This window comes from Onychostoma macrolepis, chromosome 15 (genome assembly GCF_012432095.1).
Source record: "Onychostoma macrolepis isolate SWU-2019 chromosome 15, ASM1243209v1, whole genome shotgun sequence".
Classification (NCBI taxonomy): domain Eukaryota; kingdom Metazoa; phylum Chordata; class Actinopteri; order Cypriniformes; family Cyprinidae; genus Onychostoma; species Onychostoma macrolepis.
The window spans coordinates 13,589,660-13,617,577 of NC_081169.1; the positions used below are offsets into that span (position 1 = coordinate 13,589,660).

General features: G+C 37.8%; 1 protein-coding gene across 3 annotated transcripts in view; it reads left to right on the forward strand.

Annotated features, from left to right (window-relative positions):
• zgc:77784 (uncharacterized protein LOC402947 homolog) overlaps positions 1-27,918 on the forward strand; it is a 67,969-nt gene that overhangs the window by 2,165 nt on the left and 37,886 nt on the right. For 2 of the 3 annotated variants that reach the window (XM_058744422.1, XM_058744423.1), the window contains exons 2-3: positions 11,254-11,580; positions 27,668-27,825. In XM_058744422.1, the coding sequence (XP_058600405.1) occupies positions 11,254-11,580; positions 27,668-27,825 (485 nt within the window). Of the gene's footprint in view, positions 1-3,788; positions 4,279-11,253; positions 11,581-27,667; positions 27,826-27,918 lie in introns of those variants that run through there. The other variant, XM_058744424.1, reaches the window with a different exon arrangement.

A 27,918-nucleotide genomic window follows, 5' to 3' on the forward strand; every position in this document is an offset into this window, starting at 1 on the left:
GGTTTCATGTACACATTCCATATCAATCGCTTAGCTTTTGGTCGTGAACTAAGCTGTCTCATGGTAAGACATTGGATTTGGGTTCAGTGAATCTTGACATTGTCGTCCTGGAATACACAGATACATTTTCCAACATAATTGTTTAAAAATTAAAGCTACACACTGCATCAGTTACAAGAATTGTTGCAAAATGTTATATGCCAAAAACATATTAATCACTGCAGTAATGATTCAGTTCTAGGCTCTTCAGTATTTGTTTTTTATATCCAAATGGTGACTTCTTAATGTTAAAATAATCCAACATAGATTATGAAAATGTAAAGCTTGATTCCCTGATAGGTTTTGTAGACATATATAGGCCTATATCCCTTTGATTTCCTTTGACATTTACAGAGTGCCTACTTTTTCCTGATGATTTGACACATTTCATTTGTGCATATATGGCTATATATCTATATAAATCATTCATACTGTAAGTATATCTCAGAAATTTTAGTATGTTCACAATAGCATAATTCCACAAACAAGCCCCCTATTGTGGTTCCCAACCCTTTTATTAACTAAAAAGGTATTGATATCTCCAGTAGATGGCAGTAAATATATATATATTTGAGGCACCGTTGTCAGTTTCTAGGGCCATTTTCATCATAATTCTGCACAGATAACCTCAAGAGTTTATACTCTAGTGATAAACCACACCACCCTCAAGTGAATTAATAAACAAAAGCATCTGTACCATAGCAGTCATGCTATTCCCAGCTGAGGTCACAATTGTGTCTACTAGAGGTCAAGCTGTGAAGTTTTATTGATGTTGTCAGGCAGGTGTACGGTCTGCTCTTTTATCCCAACTGACCCCACTCCCCCTCCCCAAAAATACACCCCTCATCACCATCCTCATCCCAAACCCCTACATTTATCATCCTCCACACTTATACACAGATGAATGCCCTCACTTCTGTCACTGAGCTGTTATGTCGTTGTGCCAGACCACAGGGAATCATCATAAGTCTATTGTGTTCTCACAGTACGCGTGTCTACTTGAGCACCCGTCCCGGGATCAGGCCCTTTGTTATGAAAAGCTCGACCTGCCCCTGAGTGACCCGCAGTCTGTGTCTCCGTCCCCCACCTCTCCCACCCCTTTCCTGAATCCGGGAGAAACTCGGAGCCAGGGCCATATGGCACTGCCACGCCACTGACAGGAACTGTAGACAGCAAAAACAGAAACATGGGCTATAGGCCAACTTAGGCCATCAAGAACCCAAATACGTGTGTGTGGTGCAGCGATTATGTTATTTTTAGCGTTGTGCTGTTGTTGTTTCCTCGCCGTGTGTTTACACGGAATACATGGAGGCGTATCTGCAGGTGCTTGGCCTAATCAAAAGTACTCAAATGTATTTGCGTCAAGGGTCCTCTTCAAGTATCACCTAGCGTTTTTGTAAAAGAGCATGGATGAGTCAGTATTTACCTTCACGTGCCATTGACGTGAGCTTTGCTTTTTCTTTTCTGTCCATTTTTTTGTACCGTGCATCACTTTGGCAAAGTCTTGTGTGAATCGAAACACAATTTACAGCTGAAGAAAATTGGTGATGCATTGCCATGCTTTTTCCAAAAAAAGTTGACTTCCTCAGTGTTCCTTTGAGACAGCATATGGATGAATAGCCAGTTCCCAATGGGAAAATATACGTTTGTTCACCAAAAACTAGCAGGTTACGGAGGCGTATTGGAAGAAAGTCTAGAACTGTAGTTAAAAAGGTCTTGCGCAGTCTGCTTCGTTTGTAGAAATGTCAATAAAAGCCTTTGAGGAGATAAAAATGTAGTTCTGTGTGTTTGTTTGTGCTGTCGAGTTTTTTTGAAATGTGCCCCACATTGTTAGAGTCCATAGTTTCTGTGGCAGAAAGAAATTATGACTCATCCGTCTTTGATTACAGGATAGCAGGATGATAATTTGTTTGTGACAGCACTGGTCTGAATATGTCTAAACACATAATTGTGTGTCCCCTGCAAGGCAATCATAGCTGACATCCTCCTTTGACATGTAGGTGCATGTTGATGATAAACATGTCACTGAGAGTATCAGAGAAATGGCTGAACGTAAATGAGCAATTTTGCATCTCATCTCAGTCTGAGAGAGTTATAATGTTAATTAACTGTTTCGTATAAGGAATCAGATAAAACATTGCTTTTAGAATTTTGACGGGTCCGTTGTTTCTGACGCAAGCAAAGAAGCGTGAACCCAACGTGCGTGGACAGCAAATTCATGCTTTTAAAATAGTTGTTATTGATGCAGTGAGATCTTGATGAAGGTTTTCATTCGGACCTCTCAGACATTGTTTGCTATTACTCAGAGCAATTTCTCAACCGAGGTGAGGAGAATTTCAATTTGTTGCACAGTTGGTTTCCTTAGAGCTCGCAACTGTTGTCTGTCCTCAGATTCTCGGCCGATTTTGAGCATCAAAGAAAGACAAATGTTCGCTTCTTGCTTCAATAATGGTGGTCTTTCAAAACAGACACAAAGTCAATGCAGTAAAGAAAAACGGCACATAGTATAAGGAAAGCCCTGGAGAAGAGCACCAGTAAATCTTGAGAAGGCCGATCAATGAGAGGTCTGATTGCATTGGAAGTAACATCCGCTTAATGGGTTGCTGTAAAATATAGCCGCATATCTAGAAATGCAACACTGAAAAGGATAGCCAGACAGTTTAAACAAAGATAATTTTTGCTTCAGAATACTCTGAAATTTGTTAAAGTGAGTCCTGCTGATGTGAGGTGAAACAATAGTGCACAGGCTACAATTCAGGTACATGGAGCTCAAACATAAATGCTTTGCTTTTTGATCACATAGTATGTCAGCTTGACTGAGAGTCAGTGTCTATGATTTTTAAAAAAATAATAAAAAAAACTTTTAAAGAATTTTTTATTTTTTATTTTTTTAACCAGTTAACCATCAACCAAAGATGAAAAACCTAGGCTATATACAGTAGTGGACAAAATTATTAGAACGTTAGTATTTTCACCAGCTAAAAAATGGTTTTAAGTCAGTTATATCTTTGCTGAAGTGTGTCAGTAGGAAATATTTGTTTACATTTCCAAACATTAATTTTGCCATTAATTGTAATAATCCAGTGAGCACAAGGAGTCTGATAACAGCCATTGCTCCACACAGAGATCTGATCTGATCATCATGCAGTTTGTCTGGAATGACATGAAGAAACAGAACAAACCGAGACAGACTAAATCTAGAAGAACTGTGGCAACGTCTTCAAGATGCTTCAAGAAACCTACCTGCAAAGCTCCCTGAAAAAGTGTGCCCAATTGTACCTAGCTGCACACCAAATGTTGATTTAATTTAGTTAACAGAAGTTAATTGATAAAGAAAATCTATTTATGACATTATTTTTGACAGCATCCTCATTTTACACCATTTTTACTCAAGTGCCTAAAACTTTTAACAGTACTTGCAGATCAGACTCCTTGTGCAAACAAAAATCGCACTGGATTATTACAATTAATGACAAAATGAATGTTTGGAAATGTAAACTGATATTTCCTTCTGACACACTACAGCAAAATACACTTAAAACCATTTTTTAGCTGGTAAAAAAATACTAGTGTTCTAATAATTTTGGCAATCACTATAAATATATATATAAAGTAAATAGATATTATAATACATAATTATTTGATAATGATTTTTTTTTTTTTTTAATTAGTTAGAAAGGTTAAATACCCTTGAACGGGACAGCGATGCAAAGCTGTCGCTTTAAGGTTTGTTTGGGAAGCGCGCGCTCTGCTCTGAAGCTCCACTCGCTTCATTCTGCGGAGCGCTGTCACACTCGAGCATCTTATTCAAACGCCGTGCAGTGAGCTGAATGGATGAACAGCTTGTGAACTCTGTGTACCGCATTCAGCGCTTCAGCCGACGGACATTACAGCCAAATGAGTGACTGAAGGAGTGAACAAACTAGTTAGACATTAGAGTCGTCATGCAGTTCTTAATACAAAGACCCTCGCGTTTCGGATCCAGACATCACTGAGACTTTATTGTAATGCGCTGCCGTGGATTTCTCCAAGAGAGCAGCTGAAGTGCTTTTTCCGCCCTCATTTTTATTTCATGAGTTCAAATTGGTTCGCGTTCGCCTGCCATGTTCCAATGAGAATGTCTTTTGTTTAGAAACTGTATACTTATGCCGTAAAGAAAAGCGCAAGCCTAAAGCCAAATGGCTTTTACTGTCATAGGAACCCTGTTACTGATGCTCTCTAACATCTATAGCTCTTCAGGTGAGTTAAAACACTGTATTAATCTGATTTTTGGTTCAATAATGTAATTTGTAATTTGAAAGTAAGTTTAATCTTTAAGTTTGACTCTCAGACGTGATATAGCCTATCACTGTAAATACAGCCAGTTTTTGGATATATAACTTATTCGATGTGAATTTTTTAGAACTTATTCGATGTGAACTTTATATTTTGTACCAGAAAATCTTGCGTTTACTATCAATTTTGAGTGACATCAGGTCACATCTACCTATAAAAACAGGTGTAGAAACATTTTCACTAAGAAATTGCTTCTTAATACATAAAGTTCAACACAATTCTAAACTGGAAAGACTGAATTAAGTGTCTTCTAGTGAAACGTACTCAAGAAAACTTCGACAAATCATTTTACAGTGACAACAACAGTAACAATACACTGTGAAGAATTCAGAACTTAAATGTAATGCTTTTTAATAAGTTCATTCAGCTTTTTGACTACTTTAAATGTAATTACTGATCATGGAAATTGAGCTAACACTCAAAATCAAACAGAAATGACAGACTTTTTTTGTAATGAGTTAAATGGAAACAGTAATGTTTTTATAGCATAATGATCATTTTTGCAGGGAAGCGTGAGACAATAATAAGAAAAGGTTTCCATTAAAAGATGAGAAAGATCAAAATCACGCTGGATACAACACAAGACAGCTGTGTTATAAAATATTCATGTTCAGGCACTTCTCAAAGCGTATTATAAGGAAGACTATTGTGTTTGATTTCTTCATTTGGTAGCTAATGGTACAAAACAAGCACTGCAGTACAAATAGAAATTTTATGCTGTTTAGAAAGGTATTTCTAGCTATTAGAAATGCCATTTATGTTTATTTGTTTTGACAGTCTGTTATTACAGTACTCACAGATGTCTTAAATCTGGACATGACAGCTACTGTTACGAGTAAATATTTACAATACAAGACCCATTTCCATGATTTCCTCCTACACCCTTTGTATGTGTACCATGCTTGATTGCGGTGAAATGACCTGTAAGAGACTGACCGCATACGTTTGGCAGGTGCAGAGAGGGATGCCACTGCTGTATCATCAGTCTGCAGTGTGGCATGATGTGTCCCCCTGCTGAGGCTGGCTTAATGGCCTTCTGCATTACAGGAGACAGCGGCTGCTGTACACGGCGAGCTTTAGAAAGAGACTTTATGAGTTATGCATCTGTCTTCCCATTGTGGGGGTGCCCGAGCTGAAAGGATTCTTAAAATAGAGCTATGTGTGTATTAATATGCAGTGGGTTTATCGATTTGACTGTCAGCTGTGAATATGAAAAGCATTATGTGCTGTGTGCTTAGAGAAAGTTCAGAGTTAAAACATACTGTATAATATGAAAGATGATAGATAATACCATATAATAGCAGACTTCATATTCCGGTTGCTAAGAGACGTCTGTACCACAGGCAGATCTGGAGTCACAAATTGTTTTTGAAGGTATACTTAGTCCAAATCTGACCAAATATGAAATAGTAATAATATGTTTTAAATAATCCAATACATTGCCAATTTATTTTGACTATACTTGGATTAACTGCAGCTCTTAATCCAATGACTATTTGGCTATTATCTATTTGTTTATCATTCTATCTATCCATCGTTCCATCTATCGATCTATGTTTATCTGTTTATCTGCCATTCTATCTATCTATCTATCTATCTATCTATCTATCTATCTATCTATCTATCTATCTATCTATCATCTATCTATCTATCTATCTATCTATCTTCATCTATCTATCTATCTATCTATCTATCATTCTGTCTTTCTATTGTTCTATCATTCCATCGTTCTATCATTCCATCATTCTATCTATCTATCTATCTATCTATCTATCTATCTATCTATCTATCTATCTATCTATCTATCTATCTATCTATCTATCTATCTATCTATCTATCTATCTATCTATCTATCTATCTATTGTTCTATTGTTCTATTGTTCTATTGTTCTGTCTATTTGTCATTCTATCATCTTATCATTCTGTCTTTCTGTTCTATCATTCCATCGTTCTATCATTCCATCATTATATCTATCTATCTATCTATCTATCTATCTATCTATCTATCTATCTATCTATCATTCATCTATCTATCTATCTATCTATCTATCTATCTATCTATCTATCTATCTATCTATCTATCTATCTATCTATCTGTTGTCCTCTTATCTATCATTCCATCTATCCATCATTCTAGTAATTGTTTTATCTATCATTCTATCTATTTTATCTGTTGTTCTTATCTATTTAATCCAACGATTATTTTGAGACATGTTGGCACCATTCACAGTAACATCACATCAGCTTTGCTTAATTTTTCCATAGACCAATGATTCATTCGGCTTATTGCTTTTCACTTAGCAAATAGGTGTTCCAGATTTAATTTTCGTAAGTAAATGCTCTTGTTCCTTAAATTGGGGGAATGTGGGTGTGTTTGTGTTTATATTTATTACCAGAAAACTGCAGACTGCAAAATCTCCCGCAGCTGTCATTAATGTAAAATGTCTGAAGCTTGGAACTGACATAACAAAAGCTGTTCAGTTTGTGTAACTTAGCAGTTGCAGTCACGTTAGGGCAAATGGCCAACTACGAGAGGTTGAATGGGGTTGACAGAGATAATGGTGTTTCTGAAACGATGACAAATGGCCTGAGATGGATCACCCAGCAGAGATGTAAGCTGTCACAGTTAGCCGATAAGAACAGTTTTTGCGGCGCTGTGAAAAGCGTTGTGCCTGGCGTAATAATGGGTCTAGGAATCATACCAGCAGATCTCTTTCATGAACAACTATTTTGTTTTGTTCTTTGATCAGTGTACACCAGTACGCACCCGTGCACCCATTAGTAATGTCTGTTGAGGAAAAAAACATTACTGATCCCAGAGAGCCAGGCTGATGCTCTGTTATTTGAATATGTTAGAAGCAAACAGCTTTGAAAATTTGACTGGGCACAAGGTCTCTGGTCACTGTTTTCAAAATGTATTAGCTTTAGTGATGGTACACTTAAGCCCTAAGGAAAAAGAGGGTGAAGCATGCATGTCTAATATTTGTAAATATTAATTACTGTAATGCATTACATAATGCCATAGCTTGTGGACATACACTGAATATAACTTATGTCAACAGTATTTCAGCGGGAAGACACTTGATCCTCCTGTTTTAATTCATCTATCCATCCACCCATCTAAATGCTTTAACATCTATCATTCTAACATTTTATCTATCATTCTATCAAACGTTCTATCTATTGTTCAAGCAAACATTCTATTTCTAATTTTCTATCTATAATTCTAACATTCTAGCTGTCCTATCCATTCATTCATCCATTCTTTCTAATGTTCTACCTAACACAGTCAAACATTCTATCATTCTGTCCATCCATCCCTCTGTATATCAAACATTCTGTTTCTAAAATTGTATCTATCGTGCTATCATTCAATATCATCTATTGCTCTATCTATCATTCTGTTACATCAAACATTCTATCTATCTATCTATCTGTCTGTCTGTCTATCTATCTAATGTTCTGTCTATCGTTCTCTCTATCTATCGTTCCATCTATCCATTATTCTAGTAAATGTATCATTCTATTATTCTATCTATCATTCTAATCTCACTATCTGTTTTCCTATCTGTCAAATGATTGTTCTATAGTTCAAACGACTTTAAGCCAACTTTTAAAGTTTATCCTTTTCTAGTTAACAATGATAGTGATATAAATTGATTTCAGTTCATTTTAATTCTTTGGTTTTCCATTTGAACTGCAATTCTGCATGCTATTTGCTTATTTCTCTTGACATGCCAAACTTTCCACATTCATGTTCATAATATGTATCCAGCAAAACCCATTTATATCCACTACTCAGGGAATCTACCACTGAGAGATACCACGAGAATTAGAATCTCCCACATATTTCTCATGTGAGTTTCGTGCGTAAATATTTAACAGAACTATGTGTGACTGCATGACAGCACCTTCTTTCAGTGCTTTTTTCACTTGATTATGCTGTGGGACTAATTTGATTCACTGTTGCCCATATGTAACCTTCTTTCCCGTAAGAGATGAACCTGTTAATGTGGTCTTATACCTCTCATTCGCATTTTCCAAAAGGAAGCGGTGACTGTGTACGCCATGAAATCACTGACAGATAATTATCCTTTCAAATCAGGCGTAGCTTTTCATGTGTGATGGGATTGAAAAGCACAGGCTTTTATTCGTTCCTTTCATTCTCTCACAAGGACCAATTAGCTTGCCATAACTTTAAAAATGATGATGCCTCTGAGTAGTGAGGAGTTATAATCTCAACTGCTGTAAATGGATGGAAACATACTTACGCTGAGTGTAATGCGCAGCAGGAGGCTGATGAACTATTTAGGTGTTCATGACCGAGTTTTTATGAAAGTCATTAGTAACTTCATTGAATTTAGTTTCACCAAGAAAAACACCTTGTGCTTTCTAAGGGCTGTTTTCTTCCACTGGAGTGCTTTTAGACAAATTACGTTTTCTCCTTCGTTCTGTAGATGCTATTATTTAATCGCAGCACGCACACACACCAACTGTTGAAATTTTACACCCTTTTAACATCAAGTAAAACCCAACACATGGCCACTGCAGTGCCTTCCACTGTAAGTATTCCACCTCGTAAAAGCACAAAGAAGAAAACCTCTCTGTTTGTTCTGTAGCCCCGGATAGAGCAGAATTCATCACTAATGGGCGGTGAGGTTTGGAGCCTCATTCAACAGCCGCAGCCATGCTAGACTCAGCCTTAATGTCAGCTTCTTTTAACTTTGCACTGATTTCGTCTGGCTCTCTGGGCTGAAAGCTTAATAGGTGCTGAGTCATCAGCCTTTGAGAGGTTCATCCCCGGTTCGCTTTCCCACTGGCCATTAGAAGCCTCTCGCCCCTCGTTCCATCCTTTGACTGATGCTGGTGAAGACTATAGTTGTGTGGTTGAATGGTGCACCCCAGGCACTCTGTTACAAAAGTTTTTATTTCACAATTTTTTTTGTTAGAAATGCAATTCAAGTGGTTCCACACAAATGTTAGGCAGTTTCAGTCCTGCTTTGTTTATGCTCAGAGCCAATTAAATCAGGGTCAAACCACCTTAGACACTGGGGGATAATATTTAGGTAACTAAAACTGAATCAGATGTATTAAACAGACATGCATTTAGCTAACTCATTATGTTTGAGTAAATAAAGCTGATATGGCGATAAACCCAAGTAATGAAGGTTAAGTGCTTGAATTAGTATAGAAGTTGTGTCCCAAGTGAGATACTATACACTATGCACTTATACAATGCACTATGTACTCAACCATTTAGTGAATGAATTTGATAAGGTTATTTCACCATCCTGCGTCAGAGTCTGATACCCCCTCCACCCTTGCTATGTAAGGAAAGCTGTGACAGTTGAGTGCATTAAGTGTCCAACATCCCACACTTCAGTTAATTTTGTGTATTATCTGGGTATTTGAAGTGCACTTTTTCTTTGGATTTTTTTGTTTTGTTTATACTACAAATGGCACATAATTGGGATGCACCTACTGTCATTTAGCTGAAATGATTAACAAAGCAGCTTACTCTTGAAGCAATCAAGGTTAAAACTTGTTCATATGAAGATTGAAGCAGCAACCTTTTGGTTACTAGCCCTGTTCTTTAGCCACCTCAGCTCACCACCATTTTTATCTTTTGTTTTGTTTTAAATTTTATGTTAAATTAGGTTTAACTGCCTGGTTTTGTTAAATAGTATTTACTATAAAGGTGCCTAACATTCCCTCTGTATGTCCACAGATTGCTCTGATTTAGTATTTTATTGGAAAATTTTTGGGTCAGGGTCAGGAATTAAGGGGGGTTTGGGGCAAAAGTAAACAAAAAATCCCTCAAATTTAAAGTGCCCCTATTTTGCCATTTTCAAGGTTCCTAATATTGTTTTGGGAGCCTCCTACAATAGGTTTACATGGCATGCGAGGTCAAAAAATGTGTGGTTTTCTCATAATCTGCATTTAATATCACCTCATTTTCCTACGATTCTCTATCGATCTAAAGTTTCAGTCTCTCTAAACCCCTCCATTCTGTGAGTCTACTCTGCTCTGATTGGTCAGATGGCTCAGTCTGTTGTGATTGGTCTACCACATACAGCGTGTGTTGGAAACGATACGGCCCTTTCCATAGTTCCGCATTTTGAATGCTCAGTGGAAAGTATAAACATCTATTATTTATCATACTGACAGGTTGGGATTCAGTGGAGACAGCTGGTCCAATTAAACTGGGTACTGAGCAATATTTCAAGAGCAAGTTTTTTTTGAATGCTGCGTTAAACTCCCCAAATCTTTGCAGCCTCATCTTCCGGAAGTGAAAATAAAATGAATTTACTTTCACATTACATTTCACACTTAATTTTTTAAAATATCCAAAAATGCCCTTGTACAATTAAACTAAATCTGTTACCAGTGTTACAATTAAACTGTAATGTGAAGGTGAATAGATAGTGTTGATTGTGTATTACATTTATATCTGCTCACGTTGCATCAAATATTTCTTTTTATGCATAGTTTTTTTGCAGCGTTGAGCATTATTACCAATCACACACATATCTATTGGGTGCATGAATGTAATGGCCAGCAGTGTTTAGATTAGTCACCGGTGATGAAAAAAGAAAAGTAGATTCAGCTTTGGTGCCACTTTTGCAATTTAAAGGTTACTTATGTTGATTATGTAACTGCATTTAGCACTCTGATTGATTGACTTAATTTAAGTATTTGACATGAAGGACAACACAAATACTTTTTATAAGGTACGGTAATTCTAAAAATTGCCCTTACAATCTTAGGGGACAAATATTACTGCTTACTAGAAAAGTACATTTCTGGCACTGATATACATTACATCTGCCAGATGCTTTTAGCCAGATGCTTTTAACCTTCACTGTTGATTCCTCACAGGGTCCCGCCCACGTTTGGATGATGTTCCCCCCAGGATAGTGGAGGATCCCTCTGATCTGATCGTGTCAAAGGGTGAGCCGGCCACACTGAACTGCAAGGCAGAGGGTCGACCCACGCCCACGGTGGAGTGGTATAAAGACGGCGAGCACGTTGAAACCGATAAGGACGACCCTCGCTCTCACCGCATGCTTTTGCCCAGCGGCTCTCTTTTTTTCCTGCGCATCGTTCATGGACGCCGCAGCAAACCTGACGAGGGAGTTTACACTTGCGTTGCCCGCAATTACCTAGGAGAGGCCGTTAGCCGAAACGCCTCACTGGAAGTAGCTAGTAAGTACCTTCTGATGAATTCCACCTTGCTTAGTGATTCTGGATGGAGCGTAGCTATGCTGAAATAAAAGTAATCTATCCCTCTCAGACATGGCCTGAGGTTTTGTTTGTCGAGTTCTTTGTGGCAGGCTGCTGGTGAGTTTTTGCCTGTTGTGACAGTGTGTCCTCCTGCTGTGTGACTGCGCTCTGGGCCTTTGGCTCAGCTGTAATCCAGCTCTCTGGCACGGGAACGTCACCATATCCAGCTCCACCGCCAGAAGAAACTGGATTAGCAAGTTTGTTGATTAGAATTGGAATGCAACTAATTAGATTCCCCAAAGTTTGCTCATTAAAACAAACAGCAGCAATTTCCTGGTGTCTGTTTTCCACACGACCATCTCCTTTCTTTTTATACAAGCTGCATCTTTTGGAATACACAATTTATAATATGGTCCCTATTTTAGTTAAATATTTTATTTAATTTTTCATTTTTTTGTTGTTGTTTGTTTTGTTGGTTAGATTGAACTAACAATGAAACATACTTCTAAAGTATTTATTAATCTTAATGTTAATTTCAATATTTACTGATACATTTTATTTTACATTTTGATATTAAAATCAAGAATGAAATTATCTGTTAATATTATTTAATGGACCTGAACTAACATGAACTAACAATGGACAGTTGTAGATGTTAATGTTAAGATTATGCTTTAACAAACAGTGCTGGGAAGGTTACTTTGCAAAAAGGTTACAGATTACCTTATTTTATTAAGTTACCTTATTTAAAATGTAATACGTAGTGTAAATATTTCAATTATTAACTGATTACTTTCTGATTACTTTTTCTAAATTTCTAACTTTTAATCGTTTTCAAACATCTTAAGCAGGCAACGTTAACCTACAGTATAGTACTCAACGCTGATTACTGTCAGACTTTCAAAATCCTTCATCACTTGAATTAAGATTATAATAATTTTATTTTAAAGCACAGCACTAATCCATTTTTAAAACACCAGAACACATTTTTATCACTTGCCATGGTGGCAACTCTTAGTTTGTAGCCTAAAGCTTTCAGCTCAAATGGAAATGAGAACCAATCAAAACCATCAGAATAGCATCACTTTACTAAATGGCCTTTAAATGGCAGGAGGCATTGTGCACATCAAAAACAGGCAAAGCAACAAATCAGTATTATTCAACATATCCTAGCATTTTACAGAAAATATTAAGGTGTAATCCCCTTTGTAATCATTAACATTTTCATAAGCAACTATCATTTAATTATACTTTTTTTTTCTCAGTAACTGTAATACAGTTAGATTTATTTTGTAATTAAATTATGTTATCCCGTAGCATGCAACTAACTGCATGTAGTTACTCCCCAGTCCCCAGCACTGTTAACAAATATTTGGCTCATTGTTAGTTAATGTTAGTTAATGCAATAACCAGTGTTAACTAATGGAACCTTATTGTAAAGTGTTACCACTTCAAATTTTCTCATATTTCCTTGTTATTTTCAGGAGTCTGATTTTTGTCAGTTTGCTGTGGCGCTTTGAGATGAAGGTGAGGCTGATCTGATGTAAACGTCAGAAGGTCAATGTCAAATCAAACCCATTTCGATCTACCGACTTGCCTAAATAAATGATTAAAGTGTTTCCCCGTTCAAAATGAAATGAGCTCTTAAAATAGACATCCTTAACTGCCGAGGGAGAGTCGAGCCCTTAGAGCCATTACAGACTTTTGCTTACTATCCCAGAGGACGCTGAGTAGCAGAGCATGCTGGGTGAAAATGATTTGCAATCATGCACTCGGCGGTAGATCTTATCCAGAAGTCTGCATACTCACTCTCCCAAATAGCTCTTCATATTTTTGGCCACCTATAAATAGCAGGAAGGGGAATACTGGCTGATTGTAGTGCCATTCTTTAAGACCTAAATCTCATTATATCACTATTCATTTAGAATGTGGGTTTTTTTCAGTCACAAGATTTGCTGAATGATGCTGCGTGGCCTTTAAATCCAAGTCATAATTACCGCATTGAAAAATATGTCGTCTAAGCAAGCCTTACAAGATGATTTATTATGTACGATTAAAGTCAGAAAGAGGAAGGAATCGTTTTTTGCTCTCTAGAGTCCATATAGACTCACACTCAGCACTCCTGCGAGCTTCAAATCAGGCTGGATATTAGCTCGTGCTGCACAATGCTCGTGAATTAAGTGCTCGTCCTTGTGGAAGATGAGACTCGGGTCATACACCAGGAGACCCAGCTCACCGCCGGCCGTATCTTCTCCTCAGCAGTGATTAATGTGCTAATTAGAGCTGGACAGTTTCCAGCGCGACCGCGGCATGAGGGCAGAGCGGGTGGTTTATGAAGACGGAGGATCCTGAGGGGTACAACAGGTGAAGGAAAGGGGCGAGGGTGAGCAATCCTTCACACATCTCTGAGACCTCGTCTAGTCCTGCAGCTCAGATTATAGCAGCAAGCGGATTGAGGTGGAAAAAAAATTTGATTGTATACATGGGATCAGCCTGTTTGTGATAAGTGAGCAGTTTTTGCCACGACAAGTCTGATGCAGCCGTGCCCATCTGTTAGATATTTCAGCTTATGGGACTCGTAAACACGGAGAGTTGTTGAGCTATGAAATGTTCACTCTGTGCTTGTTTGTTGGTGAATCACTCGTGTTTTTCAGTATTAGGCACATGTGTGATGTGATTAACTGTTCTAGTCGAGTTGTCCTGGGAGAGAGAATTTTTGGAAACACATTAGTTTTTGGCTTGATCTGTGCACACACTTTTCACCAAGAAAGAATAATAATGATCAAACAATGTGTTTTTTACAGATGAAAGAAACTTTTAGTGTTAGTTATAGTATGTTTTAGTAAGTATATAGAATGTTTTAAATTCACATTTATTTTTAAATTTAATTTATTTGATTTTAATTTTAGTACGTCATTTTTTAAAAGTTCTTTATTTAAAGGGACAGTTCACACAAAAATGAAAATTACCCCATGATTTAGGCCTACTCATCCTCAAGCCGTCCTAGGTGTATATGACTTTCTTATTTCAGATGAATACAATCTGAGTTATATAAAAAAATGTCCTGGCTCTTCCAAGCTGTGGCAGTGAATGAGGTTTAAGATTTTGAAGCCCAAAAAACTGCATCCATCCATCCATCCATCATAAAAAGTACTCCACACTGCTCTGGGGGTTTAATAAAGGCCTTCTGAAGCTCACTACGACTACGTGCTATGTCATCTGCCGTAACGCCACTCTCTCATGAACGAGTGTACGACAGTTAGCAGAAGCTAGAGATTATAGTTTATAAAGTTATAAATATGGATATTTTTCTTATACAAATGCATCAATTCACTTCAGAAGGCCTATATTGACCTCCCGGAGTCATGTGGAGTACTTTTTATGATGGATGTATGCAGTTTATTGGGCTTCAAAAGCTGGACCCCCATTCGCTGGCATTATAAGGCTTGGAAGAGCCAGGACATTTTTTAATATAGCTCCGATTGTATTCGTCTGAAAGACGGTATACATACAGTATACACCTAGGATGGTGAGGGTGAGTAAATCATGGGGTAATTTTCATTTTAATTTTTTATATTTTAATATTTTAATATTTATATTTTATTTCAGCTTTATTTCTAATAAAATTATTATTATCAATTAAAATATCAAGACTTACCATTTTTTTCAATGTCATAGAGAAATCTTATTCATAAATGGCTGACAATACAAAGTCAGTGTTGATCACATGACCATGCATGCATACTTTGAGAAGGGTAGAGAAGAAACTAATTCAAATTCAGCACGTATTCTGGCAGTATGTGTCTTTGGACAAAAGCCTGTGTTTACAGCAGTGAGTTTCAAGCATCCACTCACTTTTTTTTTTCAAGAAAATGTTAAAAGCGACTTTATTCATCAAGGTTTAAACAGCCATCGCAAGTATAAATCGCTCTTTAAATTCAACTTGCATTTCAAGGTCTTTGACAAACAAAAAGAATTGTGCATTTTATGAAAAGCCAGTGTTGTTCTGTAATATTAAAGGGTTCACCAGTAAGAGAAGACTGAATCTGCGTCTTACACTAATATATTAATCCATGCAATGCTAAACCGCAGTATATTGGGGGATACAGTATTATCCACCTAACATATGTATGCCACAGGACCACTGCTTAATCTGACGCTTGTCATAATGGCAGAATGACAAATGGCAAGTGCGACTAGTGGAGCCTGTTATTTCCTTTTTTAAATTTTTTAAAAAATTTATTTTTGGCAGAAGTAGATATTTAGCTCTTGGCTTGAATGCAAATCCATTCACGTATTCTCTCAAAATAGCAGCTTTGTGTTGAAGCTTTTATGCAAGAGAAAAGCTGTATCTATTTCAAAGCATTGAATGTGGCAGTCTGTCTGGGGGAGCAAACTGCCGCGTTCCCTGAGCCTGGATTAAGATAAAGTAGGACAAATGAAAAATAAAACTTGCTTAAAAGGCTCTAGACCCAGCTGTCCCTCTTTCACCCAGTGTGGGATTATAAAGTAATGATGCTCCGTGGCAGCTTTTCCCTAATACATCTTTCCCCATGCGCTCTTATCTAAACCCTCTGAAGGGCTGTTATGGGATTTCTTGCATGCGCAATGTTGTTGAACATAACCAATCGCATTTTATATCGCATATCTTCCATGCTCTTTGTCCGTTTCATGTAAAATGCGTTACATTTTCAGCTGTTGTGTTTCATTTCAGGAAGACAATTTCCGACCAAGTTCTATCCTTTTATTGATTGTTCAAGAAAGCACATAAAAGCCGGAAAGAGATGTTGAATGGGATTTTATCAGTCCAAACGGAAGTAAACACAAACGACGTGCAGATTAACCCAGGCAGTGTCTCTCTGGGTGGGTCGATTAGCCGAGTCTCAACACAGGGACTAACGTAGCGTGGGATTAGCCCACCTCATGGGATGGATTTATTTATGTGGCTCTGAAATGAACAAATAACAACATCCTGTCTAGTCCACACACACTTCCAGCTGTGTGTCAGAATCCCGGCCGGCCGTAACCCATCACAACCACATCCACTTTCATGCACCGCCATATAATTACACGTTAACGGTTAGCATAATTCTGCATGTAATTGTCAGGCTGAAAGTGTAGGAGTGCTTCAGTTAGCTTGAAACATTTCACAAGTCTCCTCCCACTCCCATACACACACACACACCAACAGATGGCCGCTCGTCAAACCCGATACGGATTCTTCAGGTTAGAATGATTGTCCTTTTAAGACCGATGTCTGAGTCACAAACGGGCGAATGTGTTGTGGGTCTCCATAGTGGGGGATGCAAATGAGCGGCCGTGTGTAAAGAAGGAGAAAGAGCGCGTGGTGAGTCAATGGTGGGCTATTAATAATGTACATCCCAACAGGCTTGTCATTTACCATCATTCCATGATCTCTACGGGGGGCAGAGAAGAAAGACTTCTGGCCTTTTGAAATGAGCCTGACCTGTGTGATTCAGATTCAGCTTGTGAAATGTCCTTTTGCTCCTATAATTCAAAATCATGAGTTGTCGGAATACCAGTGATCACAAATTCAAAATTTTTGGTGCAGTGATGAATATGTTTAGGTTGTGTTCACTGCAGGGGTTTCACTGTGGAAGCATGTGTAACAACCTAACAGGAACTCATTGAAATGGGAAGCCCAAATGATTAGTTACTTAGGTCCCACTTTATATTAGGTGGCCTTAACTACTATGTACTTACATTTGAATTAATCATTTGGTACAATGCACTTATTGTGTACATACATGTTATTACATTGTGCTTATATTTTTTAAAATACCTATATGTAATTACATCTGTAATGAATTTCTGTAATTACATTTATACACTGTTGACCCATCCCTTAAACCTTAACCCACCCTTAATCCTACCCATACCACCAAACCTGTCCCTAACCTTACCCATATCACACCTCAATAGCAGCAAAAGTGTTTTGCAATACAGTATGAACACAATAAGTACATTGTACTTATTTTTTGATGTAAGTACATAGTAGTTAAGGCCACCTAATATGAAGTGTAACCGTTACTTATTTATGAAAGCAATGGTTGTGTCTGAAAACATAGTACCTACCATAGTAACTACCTTGTTAGGGGGTCTACCAGGAGAGAGACCAAATTTCTGGAAATGTGCGTTATATGACTAATGACTCAGGAAAATGAACAGTGACTGTCCTGAGTTGTAATGTAAAAGAGAGCAAACGGGCAAAAATATATTGGCTGTTTGGTCCATTTAATGCTTTTAACAGATGTGTGTGTGTGTGTGTGTGTGTGTGGTTCAGGTAAACCCTATGTTATGGAGAAAATGTCCATTTGCTGTCCCCATGAGGAAACAAGCTTATAATAAAATTAAAAAATATATATTTTTTATTTTTAGAAAATACAGTTTGTACAGTATAAAAACCATTATGCCTATGGATTGTCCACTAAAAAATGTGCATATAATATTACTAATGTACTAAGGCAAAATTCATTTGTCAAAATATTACATGTGCTGGATAGATAGTATATTTGGTGTGTGTGCATATACAGGTGCTGGTCATATAATTAGAATATCATCAAAAAGTTGATTTATTTCACCAATTCCATTCAAAAAGTGAAACTTGTATATTATATTCATTCATTACACACAGACTGATATATTTCAAATGTTTATTTCTTTTAATTTTGATGATTACAACTGACAACTAAGGAAAATCCCAAATTCATTATCTCAGAAAATTAGAATATTACTTAAGACCAATACAAAGAAATCATTTTTAGAAATCTTGGCCAAATGAAAAGTATGAGCATGTACAGCACTCAATACTTAGTTGGGGCTCCTTTTGCCTGAATTACTGCAGCAATGCGGCGTGGCATGGAGTCGATCAGTCTGTGGCACTGCTCAGGTGTTATGAGAGCCCAGGTTGCTCTCATAGTGGCCTTCAGCTCTTCTGCATTGTTGGGTGTGGCATATCGCATCTTCCTCTTCACAATACCCCATAGATTTTCTATGGGGTTAAGGTCAGGCAAGTTTGCTGGTCAATTAAGAACAGGGATACTGGTTGCTTTGGCACTGTGTGCAGGTGCCAAGTCCTGTTGGAAAATGAAATCTGCATCTCCATAAAGTTGGTCAGCAGCAGGAAGCATGAAGTGCTCTAAAACTTCCTGGTATACGGCTGCGTTGACCTTGGACCTCAGAAAACACAGTGGACCAACACCAGCAGATGACATGGCACCCCAAACCATCACTGACTGTGGAAACTTTACACTGGACTTCAAGCAACGTGGATTGTGTGCCTCTCCTCTTCCTCCAGACTCTGGGACCCTGATTTCCAAAGGAAATGCAAAATTTACTTTCATCAGAGAACATAACTTTGGACCACTCAGCAGCAGTCCAGTCCTTTTTGTCTTTAGCCCAGGCGAGACGCTTCTGACGCTGTCTGTTGTTCAAGAGTGGCTTGACACAAGGAATGCGACAGCTGAAACCCATGTCTTGCATACGTCTGTGCGTAGTGGTTTTTGAAGCACTGACTCCAGCTGCAGTCCACTCTTTGTGAATCTCCCCCACATTTTTGAATGGGTTTTGTTTCACAATCCTCTCCAGGGTGCTGTTATCCCTATTGCTTGTACACTTTTTTCTACCACATCTCTCTATTAATGTGCTTGGACACAGAGCTCTGTGAACAGCCAGCCTCTTTTGCAATGACCTTTTGTGTCTTGCCCTCCTTGTGCAACGTGTCAGTGGTCGTCTTTTGGACAACTGTCAAGTCAGCAGTCTTCCCCATGATTGTGTAGCCTACAGAACTAGACTGAGAGACCATTTAAAGGCCTTTGCAGGTGTTTTGAGTTAATTAGCTGATTAGAGTGTGGCACCAGGTGTCTTCAATATTGAACCTTTTCGCAATATTCTAATTTTCTGAGATACTGAATTTGGGATTTTCCTTAGTTGTCAGTTATAATCATCAAAATTAAAAGAAATAAACATTTGAAATATATCAGTCTGTGTGTAATGAATGAATATAATATACAAGTTTCACTTTTTGAATGGAATTAGTAAAATAAATCAACTTTTTGATGATATTCTAATTATATGACCAGCACCTGTATATTTATATTGCACTAAAGCAAAGATTTATTAAAATATCATGTGATACAGTGCTAATTTCATATTATGTATGTACAATTATAGTTTTATTAATATTTTGAACTTGAATTTAATATTTTGAAACATTAATTTGATACTTTGACTTAAAATTTTACTTTGTGTTAATAATTTTCTTATGCACATTTTTGTTAGATTGTGTTTAATAATTTTTATATTTAGTTTATATTTATATTTAAGATCTCTACATTTTTAAAAAGATTTTGAATTAATAAAAGTTTTAGTAAACAATAACACTACACAATACACAAACCTGAAGAAAAACAGTTTTATTCAAACTGATTTGTATAGTGCTTTTCACAATTAACTTTTGTCCTCTGCAATTTTCTGCAGACCCCCGAGCACCAATTTGCAACCCTCTAATTTGAAAACATCTGACCTAAACAGCATTTTTTTTTTTTTTATCGTTGTGGGCGCAGAATGCTGTCTTAGAAAGTATGCTGTTGGATTTTGAGACACAGCCAACGTATAAGGAATAAGTTATTGCTAATTCATGTCGATTTATTTCCATATATAATTTTAGCTGCTGAAGTAATTGGCTTGTACAGCATATGTAAGGGATGATGATGATTTTGCTGTGCATGGTCTGCTCGTTGGAAGGAAGCCAAGCAGAATTAAGAGAATGACCGTAATGTTTTGTGCCGGTCATGTGACCCACTCAGGCTTTCAGCTGTAGCTAATGAGTCTCTCTGCTCATGTCACTCACCTCACAGATGATTAAAAATCACATTGCTTTCCCTTTTTCGTGCTTCGTAATAAAGTGCAGATGATGAGAGGGGGAATGAATGGCTTCCTGAACACACCGCCAAGAGGGACGAACCCTGTCAGAGCCAAGCGTGTATCATTCTTTCCCATAACTAGGCATGTGGTATCGCCGAGGGCACTTACGAGCTTTGTGTGCGGGCTGGCCAGCTCTAGGTAAACGGTGACACTATTTTACCCTCTCTTTTCTTAACCAGCGCTCATGAATAACACATGGCTTCGTCTCCTGAAAAATGCAACATGCTGTGGGCTGTTTGGGAACAGCCTGTCCTTGTCCTTGCTTGTGCATATGCCTCCTGCGAGTTAAATCCTGTTCAGGAGGTGACAGGCCACCACAGTGGACTGCAGGGGACGGAGAATGTATGCACACTGCCAATTTGCAAGCTCATGCATGCATATATGTATTATACCACTGTTGTTATGTTTCTGTTTGGGGGCCATCAGTTACCCTCGGCGTCAGCTTTCATTATCAGAGTGGCCATCGGATCTGCAACGATTAGAAGGTGTCCACCGGGTGAGATGGCTTTTGTGGAACGGGGCAGATGTCTGTGTTGGGTGTGCCGTTGGTCGGTTGGGCATTTTTCTGCAACATCTGCACTCTTTCTCTTGTAAAAACATGCTTTTATATGCTAGGGAAGGCCTATGCTTTGTTTGTACACTGTTAGAGTGGCCCAAGGGAATGAGTGGATGCTTATTTAATGGTGACAGACAATGGTGGATGGAGTCGGCAGATCTTACGGGCCAACGGGGGAAAAGGACAAGTGAATCATTTTATAGTCAGTTAGTTTAAAAAATAATTAGCCTTTAGGGGATGAATTTATTTGTTGGGTTGATAGCATTTTCAACTGAATGTCAAATCTGTTGTGTAATTGGCTTTTGGTTGCAGGCACTTATTGTTGTATTACTATATTTTGTATTAAAAAGTCCATTTATGAATTTTAATGAAATTATTATCGAAAAAACATGCCTCTGCCTACATTTTTACAAGTTTACTGCAGTTACCAGCTGAAATCAACACTAGTGACAGTAAAACACCAACAACTTGTATTCCTTTTTTACACAAATTATAATTTCAGGGGCAGATAACACTATAGTTATAACCTTAAAATTTTTACCATAGTGTGTGATTTGTAAAACGTATTTATTTTGACATTCGCATGACATAACCAGGTCCATAAATATGGGTTTTTTGACATTGTAAACTTGCTCAGTAGCTCATGTGGTACAGAATTGCACAAGTCATGTGAAACACGATGAGTCATGATAAAACAGCTCAAAGCCTTGTAGAAGCAAGCTAAATTTCCATGTTTGCTTCAGCAAATGCATTTCTACCTCATGTTTGCTTTTTTTAACATATAGGTTAGGTTTAGAGTAGAGTTTAATGTAGGTGGTACATTTTTTTTAAACGCTATAAAGCGTTAACCTTCTAGCACCACCACTCATTTCATTTCTGAATTGCCACAATTTGTACAACAACCAACTAATAAAACATTGGTAGATGTCACTCACTGGATATTTCACTTTAAAAGTGCCACTTTAAAATGAGTAGCCTATTTCATTCAGTATTAAAAAAATCAAGTAAGTCACCTAGCCTTGTGTCCAACAGACTGTTAGCTTCACAACATGCTAAGAGATCAGAGTCTTTTATTGAAAAGGTCAGCAAGTAATAAACCAATATTTAGACATTTTTAAAGTATGAGCATTGGCCAATAATTGTGCAAAGTTAATTTCAGCATACAATTAGCACTAAGTTTTGTGAGTAAGGCTAACCATTAAGCTTAGGGTGTATTCACACCTGTCTTGTTTGGTTCGATTGAATCGAACTCAAGTTTGTTTCCCCCCCCTGGTGCTGATCTTTTGGGCAGGTGTGAATACAGCAATCGCACTCTGGTGCAGACCAAACAACCGTACTGAGACTCAGAGGTGGTCTCGGTCCGGTTCCAAACGAACTCTGGTACGGTTGAATGGAGGAACCAATGAATGGATGACCTTAAGCGCACGTGTGGTTTTGTTTACAGTTTCTGGTTCACTTGCAAAATTACAGTGTGAAAGCAAACCAATCAAAAAAAATCAACATTGTATTTGGTCCGGACCAAAGCAAGTGAACTAGCGGGCTTTCCTGGTGTGAATACACCCTTAATTTGCATAGAAAGGATGCATGTTTGTGCTAAAAAGAATGACAGTGAGCTAATTACATTTGGCCCTGGTTAAACTGGATTGCGAGTAGATAATGAACAGGATGCAAAAAATACCATGGCACAACAACGATTGCCTCTATTGATTTGCCACTAAAAATCAAAAATGTGAAGAAATGTGTTTGAGTGAACAGGAATGTGGCAGATTGTGTTGGATGGAAGAGTGTTGAGGTTGGTTATGGTCAGGTTGGGTGCCCAGACTGACAGATGAGCACTTCAAATTCTGAAGTGAGTCACTTACTGTCCATAGACAGACCCGCACCATTTGTCCCAGCCTGAAAGATATGAATATTCATAGACAGGAGATGAGCATGAGTTTAACTAACAAAAAAAATGGAGCACTCGGCACTCTGGATCTCACCAATAACATGACATTTCAATGAATATTTATAAGTAATTATCACAAGTCATTGCATTTATAAAGGTCTGCCAAGGGACGGTGTAGCCAGGACTCGGTAATACAGCAGAAATGCAGAAGAGGTCATATCATAAATATGAATCGATGGCTGAATTTATTTATTTGGAATCATTTTAATGCTTTACATTCTACGATTTCATTTGTAGCCCACGACAGGTGAGATTACACCTTATAATTGAGGTGTTAATCGAAAAAATTCATCCACAAAGTGTTTAAGAGATAAGACGGGAAGATATTGCGGCTGTCAGATTGGTGATTAATTTGAGGACAACGGTGTGCGTTATTACCGAAATGCATTTATATTTCACAGAGATGAGAATATGAGTGGCATTTATGCTTGTGTGTGTGTGTGAGGCTCTGTAGCAGCCGCTGGTGAGAGTCTACAGCCCGTAGGAGCTCACCCTTTGATGTAGGAAACTCAAAGGGCCCCCTGAGGCAGCTGCCATAGGGCAGGGGTCGCATTTTTAATCTGTCAGTCACCACTTGGGATTTATGGGTAACTTTTCCTGCCAAGCCAAACAGCGGGGAATGTAGCATTCTGCCGTTCGCTCTCAGTGTGAAGGGTATAGGCATAGAAAAGAGAAGGGGGCAGAGTTCACAGTGTTTACCGTTAACACTGACGCTTAGTAAGGTCAGCAAAACCAGCCATTGTTGAATTTGGCTGTCTGCAGAGTTTAAGCATTGGCTTCCCTGTTGGATTTTGTTTTGCGAGACTTTAAAGTTGTGTACCAAAACCTAGTGTGCTGTCTATTAACGTTTTGTTCAGGTCCATATTCATATTTATGAGTTGTGAAGTTGTATTTATGATGACAGACTTTGATTGGATGTCGATGTACCTTTTGCAAAAATAAAGCATTTAAACTTCTGCAAAACGATCATTAAAGAATGAGCATCAGGTGTGTTTTTGCTTTGTTTTTATTAAGTTTATGATGGTGCTATGAATTATCATATTATTATCATTTATTATAATTGTGCAGTTGTATTTTATACATGCTACTTAGCTAGTTTTATTGGAAAAATAATAATTCTCGGGGCTCAAAGAAAATCCTTTAAAAATTGTTTCAATTTTCAAAGAAAATTACACATTTCCCACTTGTAATTATTATTGTTTATGTGTGTTCAACTGGTTAATACAGGCTTACTGACATGAACGCAATATACTGTAAGATACCTTGTGTTGGCCAAATTCTAAGGGGAAAAAAAATACAATAAGGTCAACAAAGTGAGAGACATATATACAGTCATGGCCAAAAATATCGGCACCCTTGCAATTCTGTCAGAAAATGCAACCCTTCTCTCAGAAAATTGTTGCAGTTGCAAATGTTTTGGTACTCACATTTATTTATTTTTTTGTTTGCATTGGAACAACACAAGTCAGATCTGATACAATTCCACACAGAACACAAAAAAAGCACTGGACAAAATTATTGGCACCCTTAACTTAATATTTGGTAGCACCCCCTTTGGAAAAAATAACTGAAATCAATTGCTTCCTGTAACCATGAATGAGTTTCTTACACCTCTCTACTGGAATTTTGGACCATTCTTCTTTTGCAAACTGCTCCAGGTCATTCAGATTTGAAGGAGGCCTTCTCCCAACTGCTGTTTTGAGATCTCTCCACAGGTGTTCTATGGGATTCAGATCTGGACTCATTGCTGGCCATTTCAGAACTCTCCAGCGCTTTGTTTTTAACCATTTCTGAGTGCTTTTTGAAGTGTGTCCTGCTGGAAGACCCATGACCTCTGGTGGAGACGCAGCTTTCTGACACTGGCCATTACGTTGCGCCCCAAAATTCTTTGGTAATCATCAGATTTCATGATACCGTTCACACAGTCAAGGCATCCAGTGCCAGAAGCAGCAAAGCAACCCCAAAACATCTTTGAACCTCCACCATGTTTGACTGAAGGGACTGTGTTCTTTTCTTTGAAGGCCTCATTTCTTTTTCTGTAAACAGTGCCATGATGTCCTTTACCAAAAAGCTCTACTTTTGTCTCATCTATCCACAGTACGTTCTCCCAGAAGGATTGTGGTTTTGTCACATAAGTTTTGGCAAACTCCAGTCTTGCTTTTTTATGCCTTTGTGTCAGCAGTGGTGTCCTCCTGGGTCTCCTACCATAGCGTCCCTTTTCATTCAGATGGTGACGGATAGTGCGAGCTGACACTGTTGCTGTGTCTGCAGATCAGCTTGAATTTGTTTGGAAGTTAATCAAGGTTCTTTATCCACCATTCGAACAATCCTTCGTTGTAATATTTCACTAATTTTGCTTTTGCGTCCACGTCAGAAGGTCGGGAGGTTAGCTACAGTGCCATGGGCTGTAAACCACTTGATGATATTGCGCACAGTGGACACAGAAACATTAAGATCTCTGGAGATGGACTTGTAGCCTTGAGGCTACAATTGCAAGGGTGCCGATATTTTTGGCCATGACTGTAATTAATTCTGAAAATAGTTAATTCTATTCAACATGTTACTGTTTTACAGTTTTTTTTGTGTGTTCTGTTTCTATGCTTAATAGGACATTGTGACATTTGTTGAAAGGCACTCTGATAAGCTGATTGTTTGGTTAGCAACATGCTAACATCAAACTGTTGTAAATAATTGTGAGTCAAGTCAAGGAGAGTGAAATGTTGATTTTAGTGTAGCTTTAAAGGGATAGTTCACCCAAAAATGAAGATTCTGTTATTAATTACAACCTGAATTCCGGAAATGTTGTGACGTTTTTTAAATTTGAATAAAATGAAAACTAAAAGACTTTCAAATCACACAAGCCAATATTGTATTCACAATAGAACATAGAGAACATAAATGTTTAAACGGAGAAATTTTACACTTTTATCCACTAAATGAGCTCATTTCAAATTTGATGTCTGCTACAGGTCTCAAAAAAGTTGGCACGGGGTCAACAAAGGGCTGAAAAAGCAAGAAATTTTGAAAAGATTCAGCTGGGAGAACATCTAGCAACTAATTAAGTTAACTGACATCAGGTCTGTAACATGATTATCTATAAAATGGATGTCTTAGAGAGACAGAGTCTCTCAGAAGTAAAGATGGGCAGAGACTCTCCAATCTGTGAAAGAGTGCGTAAAAAGATTGTGGAATACAAAAAAACGTCCCAACATTTCCGGAATTCAGTTTGTACTCACCCTCATTTCGTTCCAAACCTGAAGATATTCGCTCATCTTCGGAACACAGATTAAGATATTTTTTATGAAATCCGAGAGCTTTCCGACCCTGCATAGACAGCAATGCAACTGAAATGTTTTATGGCCCAGAAATGTAGTTAGGACATCATTAAAATAGTCCATGTGACATGTGTTGTTATTTTTGTTTTCTTTGCACACAAAAAGTATTCTTGTAGCGTCATAAAATTACGATTGAACCACTGATGTCACATGGACTATTTTAAACAATGTCCTTATCTTTCTGGGTCTTGAATGTGGTAGTTGCGTCGCTGTCTGTGGAGGGTCAGAAAGCTCTCGGATTTCATGAAAAATATCTTTATTTGTGTTCCAAAAATGAACAAAGTTCTTATGGGTTTGGAACGACATGAGGGTGAGTAATTAATGACAGAAATTTTTGGGTGAACTATCCCTTTAATTCTGTACAAAAAGGTACCAAAAATAATAGGTAAGTTAATAAATAATCTAATTACAAAAAACATATGTGTCTGTTCTATGTATTTTTATGCTTATTTCAGAACTTACTTAGAACTTAGCAACTTGTCATACACTGTTGAAATCAATTCTGAGTTATATCTCATGCAGATCAATATTTTTGTGGCACGCAGAGTTGCTACCTAAATAGAGTGCTCCAAATTGGCCACATATGAGGTTCCTACTTATGTACATAACTGTTCAAAATATGGGGTCTGTAAGATTTTCACTGTTTTTGAAAAAAAGTCTCTTATGCTCAATAAGGCTTCATTTATTTGATCAAAAATACAGAAAAAATAGTAAGATTGTGAAATATTATGACCATATAAAATAACTATTTTTTGATATTTTAAAATTTAATTTATCCCTGTGCTAGCAGGATTAGATATTATTAGTAACGTAATTAGACGTACATTATCACACGATCCTTGTAAATATCTTTACTGTCATTGCATCCATGCTGAATAAAAGTATTAATTACTTTAAAAAAATCTTACTGACCCCAAGCTTTTGAACAGTAGTATAAATAGAAGGCAGCTCACTAGATTTTGGAGCAGACCCCTAGTCATGTCATGCTTCTTTTCTGTGGTCAATTATTCAGCTGTATTTAAATGTGAATGTGTTGTCATGAAAACACTTTATAATTGATAAGATGAGAAAGCCAAGGCATTACGTACAGGAAGGAGCACAGGAGATTTGAGGACAGGAGCTGCGAGAAAGCGAAGATAAGACGCCTCATTCATCTCTGACTCACAATTCCCAAGTTCCTCAATGAAGATCCATGAATAAACAGCTCACACAGGGGAGCAGATGAAAACATACCAAACAAGCACAACACAGCATACAGCTAACACTTGTCTCAATCTCCCATAGTTCTCAGGGATGATTTCCGCCAGCCTCCCAATGATGTGGTGGTGGCAGCAGGAGAGCCCGCTGTGCTGGAGTGCGTCCCTCCCAGGGGTCACCCCGAGCCCACCGTTTCCTGGAAGAGGAACAATGTTCGTGTCAATGACAAGGACGGCAGGATCTCTGTGAGTCAATAGCAGATAGTGCAATGTTGGCACAGGAGTGATGATTAGGTTGTAGTGCAGCAGTGACATCACCTCTGCAACCAGCATCGATTG